Source organism: Leptonychotes weddellii, chromosome 6 (assembly GCF_054177405.1).
Source record: "Leptonychotes weddellii isolate Sample4059 chromosome 6, ASM5417740v2, whole genome shotgun sequence".
NCBI lineage: Eukaryota > Metazoa > Chordata > Mammalia > Carnivora > Phocidae > Leptonychotes > Leptonychotes weddellii.
In genome coordinates this window covers 4600177-4613772 of record NC_138374.1, presented here as the reverse complement: position 1 = coordinate 4613772, position 13596 = coordinate 4600177, and the positions used below count along the sequence as shown (strand labels likewise).

Below are 13596 nucleotides of genomic sequence, written 5' to 3'. Positions count from 1 at the left end.
AAGCTCATTTAAAAACCTTAAAAAAAAAAAATTCTGAATAATGCCTTTCTGTATTTAAGGTCAACACAAGATAAAGTTCATTCCAGAAATGGTCGGCCCAATATTAGAAATGACGCTAATTCCTGAGACAGAACTGCGTAAAGCCACCATCCCTATCTTCTTCGATATGATGCAGTGTGAATTCCATTCGACGCGAAGCTTCCAGATGGTAAGGGCGTAGTGGGTGTGCGGTAAGTGGCTTGGAGAGAAGGCACACAAGCCTGAACACCTTGAAAAAGGCTTTATAAGTGGCTCTGGAGGTAAAGGTATTGAACATGAAAAACCTAATTCCCTACAGTTTAAAAGAGAAAAGCCCCAGGACTTCCCTTCTTGAAAAAGCCTATCATCCTTTGCCTTCATCTTTAAGGAGAAATATTCCCAATTATTATTAGCTTTTACTTACTTATTTTTATCTGGATTTACTTACACATTCAACCCTGGATAAAAGTCTCTTCCCCTCTCCTTGGTACATCCCCTCAGAATGTTTAACCAGATGTTACCACATTCTCAGACTGGCTGCTTCTTGCCAACGTGTGTTATTTTCAAGTCAAAAGTCTTTGCTTTTCCTCTTTCACATCTGTCTCGGTCTTTTACTTGTGCAGCAGAACTGATAAGAACTCCTCGAAGAAAGTCTGCATAATGTGCTCAGAACATACGGTATCAATAGGAAAGACAAAATCTGAATATTTATGTTGGAGGATTAACAAAATCTCCTTCCCTGGATTCCATGAAAATAAGTATGGTGTTTACATATTCACTGTTGGATACACACTCACATGCACGAACGTACAATGGCTTTCTCCCCAGCGGGCTACTGGGTTGGCTATGATGCTTTGCAAGAGGCATGAGAAGAACCCAAATGGTAGTGGGTCCTCCACATTGAAAGCAACCTTTGCTTAAATATTATAATAATTCAAGTAAGTGAGTATCTATTTCCACATAGAGTTTTGAGGAATTTTAAGAAAGATTCCTATATTGGAAGGAAACCAAAACTGCATCAGAGTGGCATGATTGTAGTGGGGCCTATTATTTAAAGTGTAGATTTTCCTTCCCCATCTTTATACTTTTTAGTTCATAGATTGTGAATTGTTTATAGATTTCCACTGGCCAGTCCTCATTATTATGGCACAAAGCTAGTAGCCATGAAGAATAATTTTGGTATTCTCTAGAGCCAAAACCAGATACAAAGCCCAAAGAACCTCTGTGAGTACCAGTTGAGTTTGCACAATGAAGTCAGGTAGACCATGACTCCTGGTACTACCTGGATCTCCAGAAGATGACTGAACGTCTTTAGTCTTTGATTCAGAGCTGTAATGTGGTATGTAACGGAATCTACTCCGAAGGGATGTTGTAAGAAGTGAATAAAATAAACCTGTGGAGACCACCTGCCTGCCCACCCACCTGCCCACCTTCTTCCCTCCCTCCCTTCCTTTGCTTCTCACTTCCTTTCTTTGTTTTGCTCTTTCTTTCTTTCCATAGGGAAGAGGACTTCCTTACACTTATTTATTTATTTATAAAATTAAAGAGACTGTTTTAAAAGAACAGCTATTTTTATTCCTCTGGTTTACAATCAGTCTTTGTACACATGTAATGTAATGTTGTAAACATTGTCCACATTTTTTTGGTTCTTTTTGTTTGGCAATCTATCACAGACATCTTTCTTGATTACAACGTAGTAACCATGATTTTTATGATGGCATAACATTTCATAAAATGAAATGGGTAATCTTCTCTTACCCATCCCTTTAGCTGAGCATTTAGGTGGTTTGCACATTCTCACTACTGTGAGTAAATGTGCAGTGAACACATGCATGCATATAGCTTGACTTTCTTTTGAAAGTTTTCCTGGTATGCATTCTCAAAAATGGAATTGCCGATTCAAAATATTTTTCTAAGTTTTGACATCGCCAATTTTTTTTTATGTCGTTGCCATAAGGTTTGACCCATCTCCACTGCCACTGGCATAAATCATGGTCCCATCTCATTGCCAACTCACCACAACTAGGATTTGTAGTTTAAAAATGCCTTTTCCTAGGCTGAAAATACATCTGACTTTTTGAGTTTTATATGAATCAAGCCCCAAAGAAGGACCTTATGAAAAAATGCTATTAAAGAGTCAGGTAGGCACGCCTGGATGGCTCAGTCTGCTAAGCATCCAACTCTTGATTTCAGCTCAGGTCATGATCTCAGGGTCGTGAAATCGAGCCCCGCGTTGGGCTCCACGCTCAGTGAGGAGACTGCTGGAGAGTCTCTCTCCCTTTCTCCCTCTGTCTCTGCCCCCCCACCCCTGGCGTGTGCCCTCTCTCTCTCTGAAATAAATAATTCTTATTAAAAAAAAAAAAAGAATCAGGTAAAGGAGAAAAATATATTTATATGAATAAGTGTTATGAGCCCAGGAAACTAAGATCAAAGGCCTTTAAAACAGTGTCATTTGTCATTCTTTGAAGCCAACTTCGGGTCAAAATAAGGTCAGCAGCAGTTGGAGGAAGGACAAGGGCATGAATAAGAATTTGGCTTCTGAATTGTTCCTCTTCTTCCTTCCATCCTTGTGGTTCTTATTCCTGCATCTTTAAAACATCTTACACAATCATCTGTGGAAGTGCTTCATTTCCTCCAATTCACAGGGTCTCTGGTTTGTCAATAAAGGGCACAAAGTTAATGAAGCAGAGTCATGGTGTTTCTGCCTTTGTTCTCAATGCTGCCCCCAGTGGTGGGTTCAAAAACTGTCTAATATCAGGAGCCATCTTTCCAGAAAACCAAACTGAGTAATACCAAGAAGCAGTTATGCACATTTAATTCTACTTCACAGTTTCATGTCCCTAAAACATGTCTCGCTTGGATATATATGAATAAAAGCATAAACATGAAGACGTAAGTCCCCAAAACCTGCTGTCAGGCTAAGCATGGTCTGCTACTTGGATTTGTTGATCAATAATTGTTGACCATTTGTTCATCTGTGTTGGCATCTACTTGTACTTTCAAAGGCAAGTGGTAGGACATACCAGAGGTTTTTAAAATAAAGGCAGAAAAACTAAAACTTGAGAAAAAAAAAAACTCTCTGCTCTATTAATCTGTTCTTGTGAATTGGGAGAAAGATCAATCTCCTTTTCTCTTGCAGTACCTCCATTTATTTTTTCTCTTGGTCTGTCTCAGCCTCCCAGGTGGACTGTCACACAGAGTATCATCCTTCCTAGGCCTGCTGCTCCCCTATCATGCCCGGTTTTGCCAGGCTCCTCGTCGTTTGGTTTGATGGGTGCAGGTTACAGTGGCTTGTCTTTGTTTGCTCTTCTGTCCTCCATGGTGGGTTGTGGTGACTTGTCCGTCCTTCCTCTGTCTCATCTCCAACATCCAGCTACTTCTCTTGGGCCCTCGCCCAGGGCTCTTCTGGACCACAGCATCTGTCTCTTGACTTGCTCTATCTTTTCTAACTCTTTCCTATTCTCAGATCCACTCTCGTCTCCTAGGGGCTCCCCTTCCTGATGCACGAGGCATGCCCTCTGTCCTTGGTGGGGGTGTTGGGCTATTGCAGCGAGTGGGCATGTGCACAGAACAGCAGGGTACAGGCATTCCTTCCCCCCTCCCAGGGAGCCTCCAGGTTGGGGCTGGCTGGTTGCTGTTTAACTAATCCGCCACCAATCCAATTACCTAACCTTATTAGTCACATCAACAAGGGCTTAAATTGGCTTCACTTTTATAACAGATGTGCAAACCTAATGAAGTGAGGGGAAGACATTAGGGTTTTTCATTTTTACAAAACATTCGTGTTTTGAACCTATGTTGTAGCTTATTTTTTATAAGTGTGCTATTTCTTTCTGAGCGGGGCTGTTAACGTGCTGTTGTTTGTGAAATATGCATTCTGTCTGGGGAGTAGTGTGCTCTTCCAGCTGGAGTGGACAGCGAACCCGCTGGATGCAGAAGAAGGACCTGCCATTTTACTCAAGATTAAACTGCATCAAACCATTATTGGAATTTCCAAAGCATGTATTACAGATTGGCTTTTCTCCGGTTTCCCAGAGTTGCAGCTCCTGTATTCTTCCACTGTAGTGGAGGGACTTGCGTTAGAATGTTCTTACACATACATTTCCCCAAAAGTCTACTTCTTTCCTCTACTTTTGCAAGAAAGAGCGTGAATTTTCATCCAAAAGAAGTGTGTCCTTGTCCTCATCCTTGGTGTTACCGACCCTGCCTCTTCCAGGTCCAGGCACTGAATGGGTTTGCCCGGCTGTGGGATGGGGTGGCATGGAGTTACCTTTCACGTGTTCTGTCCTCTTGCTGGCCTGGGACACGCTTTCCAGCGCCTCAGGCATTGCCTTTTGTCAACATGTTATGGGCAGATCTTCACAGGTGATGAAGAAGCTCTGCGAAGGCCGGCTCACAGCAATTCCTGGTTCTTCCAGCCCTTTCTAAGAATCTTTTATGATGTGCATGCCACATCTATTCTCCTCAGTTGTCCCCTTCTACTGCTTCTCCCCTGCCCATTAGTCCTGGAGGATGTATTCTCTGGTCTCTCTCCTTGCCACTTGCCTGCTCCTCAAGTCATCCCAACAGTGTGTTCACTGTCCCCCATGCGCACCTGCCCTCACCCTGACCCCAGTCCCGGAGTAGCATGTTTATTACTCTTGAACTGGGGACTTCGGGAGATCTTGACCTTTTTCAAAGGAGTGCTCCTACGTGTGAAGCCTTCAGGATCTGCTTGGCTAGGGGGCAGGGATTTGGAGGCATCGGCACCTTGGTGCCCCTTCCACCGGCTTGTGCACTGGCTGAGCTACGTTACCACGAGATGGGCCTGCACCAGGCCTGAGACGAACCTCTCCCCTGTGTCCCTGACACCCCTGCCCCCAAATCGGGAACGCTCTGAGTCTCAGCCTCACTGGATTTTGCTTCAGAAAAAAAAGCATGCTTTTAAATTCCCTTCTGGCACCTTTTTAAAGAATTCCATTTGTTATGTCTTTGGGAGAAACGGAACTGACAGCTGAGAATTGCGGCAAATGACTGCACGGGCTGTATGCCGTTAATAAAAACGGGGTGGAAAAGTCTCCACAGCAAAATCATAGTTTCAATCATGGAGTTATTTTCTGTCATCTTTGGGAGGGTCAGTAAAATGCTCCACAACTTCCGGAAATTCCCATTTAGTTGTAACAGTACTAGAACATGAGTAATCTTGGCGTCTTCGATGTTTTTGAGGTCCTATTTGAATAATCTCCTTCTCCAGCCCATGCTGGTAATCCTAAGCAAATAACTGAATAACCCAAGTGGTTGGCTGCTTCTGCCACTTGGTGGGGTAGCCAGGACATTTTGCCCAGTCCTTTGGATGTGAGTTTGGCGGCAGTTTTATCCTGTTTATTCTTTAATTCTTTGGGATTTTGTTTGTTGGTTACTTTTGCTTTCGATTTCAAGATATTACTTGATTTTATTGTTTTGGACCCTGAAAGGGAACATACAGCACAAGAACTAGGCTTTTATTTCATTGAATCCCAGACCCAAGCGCCTGAGAGATCACGGAAATGAATGCCCTTCAGTGTTAAGAGTTCCGATGACATTGAATTCTGTTCTTGCAAGCCCTCCAGCAGAGAGACGCCCACACTCCTATACCTCTTTTAACCAAATTAACAGGACTCACTCTGAGAGCATGTTCCTGGAGTCCAGGGTCATTGAATACGGCCCAAAAGCCACTTCCCGGTGTGTGTGGTGTTGACGTGGGGAGCGGCCATACACTTGTCTGAAGTGCTGCCAGCCGGTCAGGCCGTGCTCGGTCCCCCAGCCGTGGGGCCCTTGGGCTCTAGGCAGAAGCTTCAAGGTCAGCGAACAGCCTTCTTGTTGGACTTGGAAGGATGGGGGGATTTTAGAATGTGAGATATGGAGTGCCGGAGATTAACTGTGTAATTAAGTTTACAGAGCGGTGAAGCAAGAGGAACGCAATACACATAAAAATATTCATGTGTCTGAGCAGAGGGGTTAAAGGCTGTGACAGGCTGGGGGGACTCCGTGACTTCTAGGATGTTGCCGTGTGAGCACAGAGCCCGGAGGGTGTGGGGGTGCTAGGCGGCTCCCTGCCCAGCCACGCTGGCTCCTTCGTCCCTCGGTCCTGTTTTCCCTGAAGGTACAGTTCAGTGATGTTCTCCCGCCCGCCCCTCCTGTCCACCGTAATGAGAAGGGACATGGTTCTGCAATCCTAATGGACTGATGGATTGGCCCAGTTCCTTCTGGAAGTTCAGACATTGAGAATCTGATTCCTTGGAGTCTCTGAGACCAGGGAGTGCTCTCAAATCATGATCCTGCCTCCAGCACCTGGGAGCACATTTTCTTGAACAACAGGAGAAAGCAGAGCACCTTTGGACAAAGAGCACATTCACTAAGGCTTATTTGTAGAAAAGTCGAAGAAGTGCTTTTTCGAATGTACGTAGAAGACCATTGGCCTAGATTTCAGATTTCACCCCGTTCTTGATAACCTCCAAACGCTTTATCGATGTGGTGAATTATTTGTGCAAACCCTTCCATCTGGGTCCAGCCCCCTTCCTTGCTCTGACATAAGCTCCAATCTCTTGTATAAATGTGTTCCTGGATGCCTGGAAAATGCAGGCCTGGTTCTAGACATGTATAAATGCATCATAGCGGGAATGGTCAGTCTAACTCCCAACAAAAATGATGCATTCTAAACCAAACAGAATTGGCTTTTGGATTATCCACTGCTGAGATCCTTCGCTCCATGATCCCTTAAATTGGAGCCAATAACCCGTGGTTAACTGTGGCGTCGAGTGGCGAAAGCAGTCATTCCTTTCAAAGTTAATTGAATTAACAACGCTGTCAGTACTCTTGTGAGCGTAGCCCCCTGCTTCACCACATTTGGCTTTATAGCAACCTTCCAAAAAGCCCTGAATTTACACGGGGACTCTGTTTCATACTCTTGGAGGGCCGCTGGTATTGTATGCTTAGAGATGCTCTCTGCAGCATTTTAAGTTGGACACCCTGTGGACATTTTTGTAGTGACACTGGTGATTCCGAAAAGAGAAGAAGTATAATGATTTTGCTCATCACATGAGTGAGCCTCTGCCACCTTTTGAGCAACACAGTCAACCCTTGCTAATTTTAACCTAACCATGGAGAACCCTGCTGCGCATTACCAGACAGCGTGCATTTACGAGTCAGATAATCAACATACTTCTTTATGAAACCAGCTCTGCTCTATCAGCAAATGGACTTTCTCCAGTTTATTTGGACAGGATCGTTTAGTTCTGATGATGATAATGGTTCACAGCACACTAACAAATTGATTCTAGTATATTCTGCAAAAAATAATGCAGACCCTGGAATGAGAGGCTGGCTGCAGATCTGGGGTATTGAATCCTTGCTGATAAACAGAATAGGGTTGCCAGGTGTTTGTGCAAATTACTTAGTTTAGAGGTTAGTAAAATTAGAATCAGCTGTGTTCTTCTGATTTACTTATTCATCCGCTCATTTTAGGAAACATTAAATTCATCAGTCAAAATTTGATAAGCAGCATACTTAAGGAGCTGGAGTTTCCTTATTGCTCTTGTTTGTGACAGCTAGGTTTACGTGGAAGCAGAGAAAACATGCCATTTCCATAAAGTAGACTCCCAAGTTCAAATACGCCTGATTAACTAGTGAAGAACAGTTGAAATGCCTGTGTGTGTTTACCCACGTTAGGATAAAGCATGTTTTCCTGCATTCTCTGTGCCTTCCTCATTGTATGCTCATTAACCATGTGTGGTGTGCAATCGTGTGTTTTAATTAAGTTGAGTCTTACTTTGTACCTCAATTCTTTGTTCTGAAGAACGAGCACTCACCAGACTCTTTCTCTGTGGTGCTCCTATCATGGTACCCTCCAGGAAATGGGACTGGCTTGAAGCATCAATGTTTGGGCTAATGGCAGCTGATCTGCTTCGTATTTGATTCCCAAAAGGCCCACCTTTTGCAGAATTCTTTACTGTAAAGAACAAAGTACTAGTGTGTTAGTATCAAAAGGTTCTTACTGTACAGGAGAGTCATTATCATGAGGCTTCAGGTAAAAACAATAAAACAAGTTCTTTTTTCTTCTTCACTAGAGCTGCCTTTTTTTCTATGTTCCTAAAAATCCCTGAACTTTTCAGGCCAAACAGAGGGTGTTTATTTGGGGAGGAGACAATGGGGAAGATCAAGGAGAGAACTACAGGATGCACGGAGGTCTGGGATCTGTGATGTGGCTGAGTCCTTGATGTCAAGCAGGAATCAATACTCCTCTCTCGTCCTGTTTAAGCCTCCACTTCATCTGTACTGTGATAAAATTGTGGCTTCAGGCAGCAAGTCCTGATCAAGGTCAGGCAGCTCTGTGCCGGTGTGAGGCTCCTCCCTGGGTCTCCCCAGACCCCTCGCCCTCTGCCTCACGGGGGCCACAGTCAGCTGCCTACCACGGCCGCAGCAGAACCCTGAGTGCCCAGTGTGGACCGGGTGCCGGCAGCCCCTGTTGCCAGCCGTCAGATGAGTGTGTCCACCCCTTGGCTTGCGTGGCCAAGAGCCCAGCCTGTGTCTTAGCAACCTGCTGGACCTGGACCGTGCCTCTGCTGACCTATGAAGCTCTCCCCAGCTCCAATGTAGCACTAATACCCCAGTGATTCATGTGCACATAGCACATTCATGCCCTTAGAACATCAACACCAGGCATTGTTCTAGGAGAGACCCAGAGACACAAAAGTTCTTTCTATCACACAGCTTAAATAATTATAGGATCCTAGTAATAGTGGAAGACTTGGGGATTCTTCCCTGGGAAAGCATTGTCTGAGCATGTATTTTAAAGGGATCCTAGGGCACCTGGGTGGCTCAGTCAGTTAAGTGTCTACCTTCAGCTCAGGTCATGATCCCAGGATCCTAGGATTGAGCCCCATGTCAGGCTCCCTGCTCAGCGGGGAGTCTGCCTCTCCCTTTTCCTCAGCCCCCCCCCGCCCCTGCTTATGCGTGCTCTCTCTTAAATAAACACTTAAAATCTTTAAAAAGTAAAATAAGGGGATCCTAGAGACCCCTGCCTACATGCAGGGTGTTCTTGCTTTCTGAACCCCAAATTTAGCTGTTGTTTCCCTCAATTCCTCCTATACCTGTCTTCTTTCAGTTTGGTGTGGTTGTCTTCCGCTCTCTGGGAGTAACTCTCTCACCGGCCTCCTTCCTCCCTGCCCCAAGTCGATGGGTAATTTCGGGGCCCCTGCAACATGGTGGTCAACTATGGAGAATCCCATACAGAGGTGGCCCTGAATCCTGCCAGGGATGGGGGACTGGGCAGCAAGGATGGGCACTCAGATCCGTCATTAGCGAGGTGGTTATTTCCAGCCTCGTCAACCATGAGGCTCATGACCCTTGTGAAAACAGCCTGGAGATTCGTACCTCTCCAGAATTTAGAGTTTTTCCCAAAACTCCAAAGAGACAGGGTTTGGGTCCGAGAGACAGTTCTAGGGATCCTTTCCCACCGCTGTGCTCTGGAAATCTGATCAGAAGCTTTGGGGTGTTCAAGGAGAAGGCCTGGAGATGGACCTTCTTGAGATGTCTGCTGGTGTTTTAGGGACATTGTCTCTCCAGCATTTTATAATATTTTTTTCAACCGAAGTGAGATATTTCACTAGATCCATCAAGAAATGGCAGTGAAGTGGCCCCTTGGATGTTTTGCGATTGCAGGGAACTCTTTGCTGGCAAGTGAAATGCCATCTGTTCTTTTCCAGGAACCACCGAGCTATTTTAGATGTTACTTGTTCGTGGAGATGAAGTTTGAGACACTTTTTCATGTTCCGTCGTCTTTCTTTCTCTGGTTCTTGCTCCTGCTATCAGAGTATACACATTTAGGCTCCATTAACCAGGGAAGGAAATGAAAGATTCCCCCTGTGGCAGGGGATCACCAGACATCTCCAGAGGTCCAGGGATGGCAATTCTTAAATGAAATCAGGCTTCAAAGGCTTAGGGTAACTAACCATCTGATGATGCTCTCTCACCGATTTACGTACTACTGATGCTCATTTTTAAAATGAAATATCCGCCATGCTGATTATTTACGTTTCCTGTGTTTAATTATAGTTTGAAAATGAGATCATCACCAAACTGGATCATGAAGTGGAAGGAGGCAGAGGAGATGAACAGTACAAAGTGTTATTTGATAAAATGTAAGTGTTGATTAACAGTAGGAATTACGTCAGAATAGAGACAGAGAGACTGTAATTAGACTACAATGAACTTTGTAACCCAGAAATAATTAAAATGTGTTAATAATGGAAAATATTTTAAATTGCACCTCAGTCAACTTTCTTTTTCTGAGCGTGATTAACAAGGTGTGCATAATTACTTTTCAGCCTCTTGGAGCACTGCAGGAAGCACAAATACCTCGCCAAAACAGGAGAAACTTTCGTCAAACTCGTTGTGCGCCTGATGGAAAGACTTCTGGATTATAGAACCATCATGCATGATGAGAACAAAGAAAATCGCATGAGCTGCACTGTCAACGTGCTGGTGAGTGAAATGCAAGTTCATTAAATTTCCAATCTTCACAGTGAGCCAGAAACCGAACCAGGAAGTTCAAAAGCCTCCTGGCTGCTGACCTCGGAACTTTCCAAGGCAGAACGCAGCCTCCTTTGCTCGTTTCCTTGTGTGTTGTGGGGAAGGACAAATGAAGAGGAGTTTTGCAGTTCTGCCGTAAACAAGTCTTCAAAATCATCTCCCCTCTGGGGGTTTCCAGGTCCTTCTTCCTGGGGCTGAGAATGATGAGCCATCCTACTTGTTCTCCAGGGTAGCACCATCGTTGATGAGAGGTCTCTACTGCTTCATCGTTAGGAGGTTGCAGACATGTCCCGTAGTGGGTTGAGTGGTGGCCCCCAAGAGATAGCTCCAGCTCCCAATCCTCAGAACCTGTGAATGTGACTGTACTTGGACAAAAAGGTTCCTTGCAGATGTGATTTAGTTAAGGGTGTCGAGAGGCGATTGTCCTGAATTACTCTCCAGGTGGGCCCTAACTCCAGTAACAGTAACAAGTGTCCTTACAAGAGACAGGAAAGGAGACACACAGAAGACCATGTGAAGGTGCAGGCCGAGACTGGAGTGATGTGACCACCAGCCAAGGGGCACTTGGGGCCACCAAAAGTGAGGAGGGGCTGGTAGGATTCTCGCCTGGAGCCTTGAGAGGGATTGTGGCCCTGCTGACGCCTAGATTTCAAGTCCCGGCCTCCAGAGCTCTGAGAGAATACATATCGTTGTAAGCCACCAGGGTTACGGTGATTTGTTACAGCAGCCACGAGGAGCTAGCTCATGGCCTCATGGAGAGCAGGGGGCTTGGGTAAACGTGGCCGCTGCCATCCACAGGCCTCTTGCACACCTCCTGTCACTGTGACATGTCCAGGTCCCCTGGACACCCCCTTCCTGGTGTAGTTGTGGTGCAGAGATCGGGGCAGGGCGCTTTCAGGAAGCTTGACTACCTCAGCTGCAGGAAGTGGCTGGCCAATCTCGTCACTGTCAGGAGCCATGTGACTCCCACATCTGCCTTCAGAGCTCTCTTCCTCTCTCTGTGTCATCCTCCTCGGTCACTCCCAGAAGGAGCCAGAAATGCAGACTCTTGGTGCTGAGAGGGTTTGCCTCAATTGCCCCTGCCTGTCCCAAGGCAAGAATTCGAGAAAACACTATTCCTGCTTCGTGCTACCTACTTCACTTCTCTCGAGTTTGTATATCATCATCTGGTCATTAGATGACACGTAGATGCTCTGCCTTCACTTCCATACCCCAACCCCAACTGGAATGGACCTGTAGGCACTTTGAACTCGTGGAAATGGACTTTTGTGCCAAGAGGAATAGGACCCATCATTCAGTCTTTAGAAAACCACTAGAGATGCAATAGGTTTAAAAGCAAAAGGGGATATTTTCACCTCCCATCCAGTGTATTGTCGATACTGCATTTGTGCTTTGCATGAGGAGTTGGCAGCTGAAAGCTCATGAGCCACCTCAGCACCTGCCTTCGGTGGATTGGCAACCTGTTTTGACGAATGATAAAAAACTTCTATAGCAGGTTTTCTTTTCCCTAAACATCTAAATATGGGGGACTTCTGGTTTCCAGTTTAAAAGGAGCTTGGACTCTTCGCCGTAAGAAAAAAGCTGGAAAACCAAAAATCAACAACTCTTCTTAGATCCATCTTCTCAGATCTACAGGGAAAACTGCTCCCCCCAAAATTGGAGAGACAAAAGGATCCAGTGAATCACAGCTTACTTTCCTACTATGGACATACTTTTCTAGTGCTCCCTCGGATTTTTAAGGGGATCTAAGAAGCTGATTTGTGTCCAGAGGGAAGAATTATTAATATGTTTATTCACTTTCCAACTTTGATGTTTGAGAATATTGTTTTTTTTAAGCAAGATCTCTCATGCTCACCAGGACGTGAAACCTAGTGGAGATGTGCTCTGAATGTGGCCTTTTATCATCAGAACCCAGGGTCGGAAAATCAGCTCTTGAAAGGCCACCTGCAGTCACAGTTTCTGATGTTAAACTGTGTTCCTCCGTCATACTGAGGCTCACTCAGTACCTACCTACTGTTACTGCAGTCGGTACTAGCCAGGCTCTGACCAAGAAACACGCCCAGGATTCCTGAAATTACCTGACATCGTTAACATCTTTGAACTTGGAACATCCCAGATCAGTCCATGAAGAGTCAGGAGTTCCATTCTTAACCATTTCCTGGGGATCATAAGATGGATCCCAGCCTTTCACAGGCCTTTCGTTTAAAAAGTAAGATAGATCTATGGATTAAAGGGAAACAAAAAAACCGGGTTTGTACAGACCGATGTTCTGCCTCTTAATACTCACTACCCAACTCACATTTAGTCATATAAATAAAAACATAAATATATTTTTAATCTCCCGGTCCATTTTCACCTTTTCTCCTGGTACTTTTCTTACGAAACAAATAGAGTTTCATAGAGATGAATATGTATATCCATCTCTAGATGAATATAGACGTATAAGCATACATTAGTGATGTATAAAATGCACTCTATTTATCACTAACCTTGAAATCCTAAAGTTAAAAAACAGAATCAAGAACATAGGATTTATTGATGCCCTTTAAGCCCATTGCCAAATTTCCTTTAGAACCAGTGCTCTTGTTTTTTTTTTTTTTTTAAAAATGGAATCGCTGAACATTCTAAGTTGTGTGGGTTCACTAACGTGTTACTGTTCCTTGCATTTAAAAAAAATTTTTTTTTAATAATTGACGAGCAGTCACTGTGCAGTGACCTAAGTCCCCTACACATACCCATCCCTGAAGCACATCTGCATTACATTGGATCATGGTTGCCCCTGGACAGAATGCACATTTGTAATGAAGTAGAATTTCGTTGTCCCCTCACAGTCGTGCAGTCTGTCATGACTGGTTGGTAATTTTGTTGTGGGTCACCACTTTTTTCTATGCAGTCATCAAGATAGCCCTCTCTCAGGCGTGATAGACTCCTTGTTATTTTTTAGACATCAGTTGCTTTTTTCATGGCCCCTTTACAAGGCTAATTAAGGTGGTTCTCACGAGAATTCTAAAAATCTCAGTACTTGTTGTC

The 13596-nt window shown here is 44.6% G+C and overlaps 1 protein-coding gene across 1 annotated transcript in view; it reads left to right on the top strand.

Moving 5' to 3' along the window:
• Nucleotides 1-13596, top strand: part of DOCK1 (dedicator of cytokinesis 1) — a 414563-nt gene that overhangs the window by 342131 nt on the left and 58836 nt on the right. The window contains exons 21-23 of the mRNA XM_081823034.1: nucleotides 60-208; nucleotides 10090-10175; nucleotides 10362-10518. Coding sequence (XP_081679160.1) covers nucleotides 60-208; nucleotides 10090-10175; nucleotides 10362-10518 — 392 coding nt within the window. The remainder of the gene's footprint in view (nucleotides 1-59; nucleotides 209-10089; nucleotides 10176-10361; nucleotides 10519-13596) is intronic.